The sequence below is a fragment of the Manacus vitellinus genome, unplaced genomic scaffold (genome assembly GCF_001715985.3).
Source record: "Manacus vitellinus isolate BGI_N305 unplaced genomic scaffold, ASM171598v3 scaffold_16_pilon, whole genome shotgun sequence".
Classification (NCBI taxonomy): domain Eukaryota; kingdom Metazoa; phylum Chordata; class Aves; order Passeriformes; family Pipridae; genus Manacus; species Manacus vitellinus.
Window position 1 is genome coordinate 15,888,406 of NW_021939189.1, and position 6,370 is coordinate 15,894,775.

The 6,370-nt window shown below is 56.4% G+C and overlaps 1 protein-coding gene across 1 annotated transcript; it reads right to left on the minus strand.

Annotated features, from left to right (window-relative positions):
• Window positions 1-2,956: 2,956 nt before the first annotated feature.
• PATL2 (PAT1 homolog 2) lies at window positions 2,957-6,228 on the minus strand. The gene is made up of 12 exons (XM_029958747.1): window positions 6,091-6,228; window positions 5,899-5,982; window positions 5,678-5,816; window positions 5,449-5,569; window positions 5,274-5,371; window positions 4,894-4,938; window positions 4,604-4,740; window positions 4,207-4,366; window positions 3,791-3,931; window positions 3,613-3,710; window positions 3,386-3,535; window positions 2,957-3,179 (listed from the first exon to the last, which is right to left on the minus strand). The coding sequence occupies exons 1-12, from the start codon at window positions 6,195-6,197 to the stop codon at window positions 3,140-3,142; spliced, it is 1,320 nt and encodes a 439-aa protein (XP_029814607.1). The 5' UTR covers window positions 6,198-6,228; the 3' UTR covers window positions 2,957-3,139.
• Between the last annotated feature and the right edge of the window lie 142 nt (window positions 6,229-6,370).

The following is a 6,370-nucleotide window of genomic DNA, read 5'->3' on the forward strand; positions in this document are numbered from 1 at the left end:
CCATACCATTGAGGTGATTGGGGGAGCATCGGTCCCCCGGGTGGGAGTGGCTGAGTCCAGGGCTCCGTGTCCCCTCAGCGCCTCAGGCCCCAAAACAGCCCTGGTTGAGCCCCTGCCCCTCCCGAAACAACCCAGGAGGAGCCTTTGCCTCCCCAAAACATTCCAGGATGAACTATCCCCCCTCAGACATCCCAGGATGACCCCTGTACCCTGATAATGCCCCAGTATGAACTCCATACAACCTCCAAGATATCCCGAGATGAGCCACATACCCTGAAGATGTCCTAGGTTTCCCTATACCCCTCAAGACATGCCAGAATGAGCCCTGATGAGCTCCATACCTTCAAGGCATCCCAAGATTAACGCCATACTCCCACAAAACATCCCAGGATGAGCCCCATACTCCCCCCACCAGACATTCCAGGATGAGTCCCATACCCCTCAAGACACCAAGACATCTCAGGATAAGCTCTATACCACCGAAAACATCCCATGATAAGCCCCATACCCTGAAGATGTCCCAGACTGAGCCCTACACCTGCACAAGACATCTCAGGATGAGACCTATATGACCTCCAAGACATTCCAGGATGAGCCCTATAACCCCAAAGCCATCCTAGAATGAGCCTCATACCCCCCTCAGACATCCTATGATGAGAACCATAGCCCCCTCATCCTGGGATGAGCTCCATACCCTCAAGACAACCCAGGATTAACCCCATGCAATCTCTAAGACATCCCAGAATGAGCCACGTACCCTGAAGATGTCCCAGGCTGAGTCCTATATTCCCCAAGACATGCCAGGATGAGCCCTGTATCTCCCAGACATCCCAGGATTAACTCCATAACCCCTCAAAACATCCCAGGATGAGCCATATACCCTGAAGATGTCCCAAGCTAAGTTCTATATTCCCCCAGACACTCTAGGATGAGCCCCATACAACCTCCAAGACATCTCAGGATTAACCCCCTCCTCCCCCAAAACGTCCCAGGATGAGCCACCTGGAAATGCCCCAGGCTAAGTTCTATATTTCCCAAGGCATCCCAGAAGGAACCCCATATACTCACTAAGACATTCCAGCATAAGTCCCAAGATGTCTCAGGATGAATTCCAGACATCCCAGGATGAGCCCCATATCCCTGTGACAGTGACAGCCCTCTCATGGTGCTGGGTCACCACCACTCCCTTGGGCCACAATCCTCTCGGGACAGTGCCAAGAAGAGCCAGGCAGGGCAACAAGTGAGGCAGAGCCAGGTGAGATGCCCTGGACTTCCACCAGCTGTGGGTTAAGGAATGTAGATAAACCATATGGGGGTCCCTAACCTGCTGGACACCCCTCATCTGAATTCCTGAGTGCTGCCCCAGGGAGAGGGTGGGAAGCACTGAGACAGCTGCTGTGTGCTGCGAGCCCCTCAGTTATGGGAGAGTAACAAAAAGAGATGGATTTTCCTTCTTTTCTTTCAGTTGTTTCCTGCAATGAAGCAGCAAAATCCAGCATAGACCTCCATCCCTTCACACTGGAGAACTTGGTCTAGTACGTGGCTGCAGCCATGTCACACTCCCATCCTTCATCCAGGCTGGCTGCCAGGCAAGATGCAAACAGAAAAACATAACATAGCTTATCCTCATCTGAAGGACTCTCTGGTGTCCTCCCCAGTTCCTGCTATCAGGAAACAGCTGCTCATTCCCTCCTGTCTGAAATTCCCTCTGAGATTTGTAACAGCAAGGCCCGTCCTTTGGCTGTCAGGTGGGACCCCACACAGGCATCCCTCCTGGATTGCCTCAGTGGGTTGGGAACAAGGACAACCTGCCAGTGTTACTCTTTTGAAGTGGATGGCTAGGGATGAAACACAACTGTCCCAAAAAACTTCCCAAGGATGAAGTATGAGGAGCATACACATCCTTTATGATGAGCAGGAGAGGCAGCAGGATGACAAACACAGCTGCCCAAACGATCTAGAGATCCTTCCAGCTGGACCTTGCACTCTGAAGCAGAGGAAACAAAGCTACCTTGATAAGCAGTGGAGATAAATCCCACCCAAACCCTCACATTCTTATTTTCTGCAAATTCCCCATTTGATGCCTGAAAGATGCCCATTCAAAGTGATAGTTTTACCTACTTGGTTTGGAGCTTGGGCAGTCTGAGGATGAGACAATTTTCTGCTGCAAATCTCTTCTAAATACACACCAGGCTTGGGGTGTCAGGTGTAGACCTCACAGGGCAGGTGGAGGTGGCCCAGTCTCAGATGTCCCATAGGACTGGGGGAAATCCCAGCACAAAGCCAGGCAGGAGCCACAAAAATTCCTACAGCGGGAGCAGAAATTGAACCTGCTCAGGTCTAGATGCAGGAGTGAAAATCAGGTTGGGGTAGCCAAAATTGCTCAGAAAGATGCTTCAAGGTACTTTACTGTGGCCCTGATTGCAAGACTTAGGACTAAAGAGTCTTTGGGAGCTCACTGGAGACAAGAGGTGCTTTATGACCGACCCATGTATGTTTAAGATCCCCCATATCCTTTCTATGTGTTCCCAGGTACCTGCACGGATCTTTTCTTCCCCTGCTCTGACTCATCTTCCCCACCACACTCCTTCTCTCCCAGCCCATTCCACTCCCTGGGCGCTCAACCCCCCTCTGTCCCCAGCCACATGGGTCCTCTGATCCCCTCTCCAAGCACTCCCTTCTCCTCCATCCCCTTTATCCTCCTCCTGCATACTCTGAGCATCCCCCTCTATGCTTTTCCTTCCCCTTTACCAGATCTCCACCATTCCAGACTGGGGTCTCCATGCCCAGCAATGCCCACAGGATCCAGAGGAGCTGGTTAATCACCTTTTTATTTTATATCAAGTGCTATACACAAATTCCACCCCCCCAGGTGCTCCCAGCGCCCCTGTGCAGACCCCGAACTCGACACCACTGCCAGGTACGAAGCCAAAATAAGTTACACCCTCTCCCTGTGTTCCCAGGCACAGGGGCAGGGTGGGACCAGCCCTCCAGAGTTGGCCCTGCCAGTGCCCACATCACCCAGAGTGCCCTGCACCAGGGTAAATAAATGTTTGCTTCCAAACTCAAAAGCCATGGCATTGGGCCCTGCCCATTCCCAGGACCACCGGCCCCGGATCCCCTTCCCGACTCCTGGGGCTCAGCATATCATGGCAGCCTCCGATGGCAGTGGGGAGCACCTGCAGGGGAAGGATGAGGTTGGAGCATCAGGTTTTGACCCACCCCAGAGAAGCAGGAGCAAAGGCACAAGGATCAGGTCAGCCCCATGGAGGTCTGGAGTTAAGTCCAAAGGGGGACGGAAGCAGTGAGACCCCAATGCTGTCCCACTCCTCCTCTCCAAGAGGATCCTCAGGAGAGGCAGGGAGCCATTCCAGGCAGTACTCACTCCATCTTGGCTTCCAGGTGGTAGACAGTCTGCTTGTCCAGGTAGCGGCAGAAGAGCGAGAGAAGGTTGCTGGGTAAGAAAAGAGGCTCCACCAGCAAGGCCTTGGGCACCTGTGACAGCTCCCGGGCCACCACGTACACCGTGTCTGTCCTGGAGGTACCGGCACAGAGGGTGAGCACCCCATGGGCTGGCAGATCCCCCACCCCACAGCTCACATAGCCCCTCACCACGCCTCAAAGTCTCCGCTCCGTGGCTCCAATGGCACATCCGATGACAGCAGCCTCTCCCCATGGCTCAGCAGGGAGTAGAGCAAGGAGATCCCAAACTGCAGGGAAGCACCAGAAGGAACATCACAGCCAGCAGTGGTGGCACCCCAGGGACACCACAAGGCTCAGGGCCACATACCTGGTTCTTCAAGGCCATGGTGAGGGGGAGCTCAGGGCACTCAGGCAGAGGCTGGGTCAGCTCCTGCAGGACCTCGATGAGTTTGCTGAAGGTCATCCCGCCCACCACTTCATTCAATGGGCTGTAGAGCAGGGGGAGAGACTGGGCAGGGCAGAGGGGAAAGCAGGAATCAGACCCTTCAACCCCTTACAGCCACAGCCCCAGCCCCATCCCAACACCTGGTGGGGACGGACACTGCCACCACAACTGCTTTAACCCCTCCTGGAGACCTTTCTCCTTCTCCCTGAAGGGAAGAGGCTCCTGTCTCATATCAACCCCACAAGACAGGGCCCCCCATTTCTCAGAGTGCCCCCCAGTGAAAGCAGAAGGGGAAGGAGGCAGCCCAGGCCATCCCTGCCCTGGTTGGAGGTACTTGCCTCATCCAGCACATCCTTCTTCATGAGGAAGGGCAGGTGGTGAGTGATGGTCAGCAGGATCTTCTCCCCTTGCTCCCGGGTCAGGTGGGGCAGCAACCGGGCCACGAGCTTCTTGCCCTTCTGCACACACAGCAGCTGCAGGAATTCATCCTCTGCCTCCCTGGGAACAAAGGCTCCATTGGCACAGATCCCGAGGGACCTAGGGCACCTCTGTCCATCCAAAAGGATGAGCATCAGCTCCAGTGGAGGGCAAGGCTCCCAGGCAGGGTCAGCACAGGCCGGGGTGACACAGCAGGCAGGACCCAACACTCCCCGTCACCCAGACCTGCTCATCCACGGCCATCTCAGATTCACAAGGACCAAGCTGTGCTGCCCACTCCCCTCAGCACAAACTCACTCCTCGCTGTTGCAAGCCCTGATTTTCAAGGCATGGTAGAGATTCTCCACTTCTTGGCTCTGCTGCTCCTGCTCCACCCCCAGGACAAGGGACATCTTCTGCTGCGCCTCTTCCACTTCCAGCAGCTGCAGGAAGAGCTGGAGAAACGGCACACAGTAAGGAAGAAGCTTGGAACATCTACCAACTGGTAACCCTGGCCCCTGCCCAGGTAGATGTCCCACTGGGAGATCCCTGGATAAAAGTAGAGCATCTGGACCATCCCACCCTGCCCCAAATCATTGCTTGCTCACCTTCTCAATCCTGTGCAGTGCCCGCAGCCGGTGGCTCCCTGCAGCCTTCAGGAGGGGAGAAAGGAAAGGCACAAGAGTTACAGCTGGTCCCAGACACCACTGCTGGCCCAGTGCTGGGCCAGCTGCTCCCTGGGGATCAGAGGTGGCCTCAGGACACAGAGCAATCCCACAGGGAGACCATGGGACCATGATTGCCCAGAACCCCATCCCATCCCTGGGCCAGGGACAAGCTGCCACTGCTGAGGTGGGACCTCCTCTAACTGTGTGCCCCATCCCACTGCTTTGGGGCAGCTCCTACAGCTGTTCAATGGTCCAGGAGGATGCAAAGCAGCATTCCCAGCAATTCAGGGCAGCAACTAGCCTGGCTTCCCCTCACCTACCTCCTCCACGAGGGCATGGTGCACAGCATCAATGGCCCGGCGAGGGCTGTAACAGGTGGACACGGCAACCTGGCCCAGCGAGCCGGCGATGCGCACCACTGTGAGAGGGGAGGGACACGGTGAGACCATGGCCACAGCCACTCACCCAGCCCCCAACACCCACCCCAGCCCTCACCAGAGTCATAGGTCTCCACTTTCTGGATGAACGGCGTGACCAACTTGGGGGTGTCCAGCTTGTTGCGCCCACCCAGCAGCTCCTCCTCTGCCTGCCTGCGCTCCAGACGGTGGTAGTACCACTGCAACAACAGGTCAGGAGTCCCCTCCAACACCCTGAAGGGTTCCCCTGGCTCCCAAAGCCCAGCTCTGAGGAGAACAAGCCGCAGGTGCTGCCAGCAGGAGCTCACCTGATAGTAGTAGTCGTCATCCATGTTCTCACTCTGCAGCTGGATCATCTCCACCTTGATGACCCAGTCCTTCTCCTTGGAGGTCATCAGCCCAGCATAAGGGTCCACTTTAGGAGACCATGGCTTCTTGGGGGAAATACTGGCACAGGAAGAGACCTCAGCCTGCTATGACTGCCCAGAGCCCTCCCTGCACCCCACAGCTTCCCGGGGACCCCTCATACCTCTGTGCCTGCCTGCCCTGCTGCTGCCGCTGTGTTAGGATCCGCTGGTGCTGGGGGTGCAGCTGGGTCATGTGGCTGGGCATGCTGCAGGGGAGACCAGACAGGGGTCAGGAGGGGCTCGGGACACCCCCAGAGCAGGGACACCCTCCAGCTTCTTTGTGGGGTCCCACCTGGACACCCCACTCTTGCTACCTGAGGTTCAGCTGGCTGTTGGCTGAGGGGCTGAAGAAGAGAGCAGGGTCCAAGGAGGGAGACATGGGCCCAAAGTGCATGGCCAGGGGCTGCAGTGGGCTGTCCATGGTGGGGGACCCAGGCTGGAAAGGGGCTGGAGACGTGTACCCTGCAGTCTGAGAGGGAGAGAGAAGCAATCAAGGGTCTGAGCCTTCCTTTCTGAGCACCCTGGATGAGTCAGCCAGCTCTGTGCTGGCTTCTGGCTCCCATCCCCACACGTGCCACCCTCTGGCACCACACC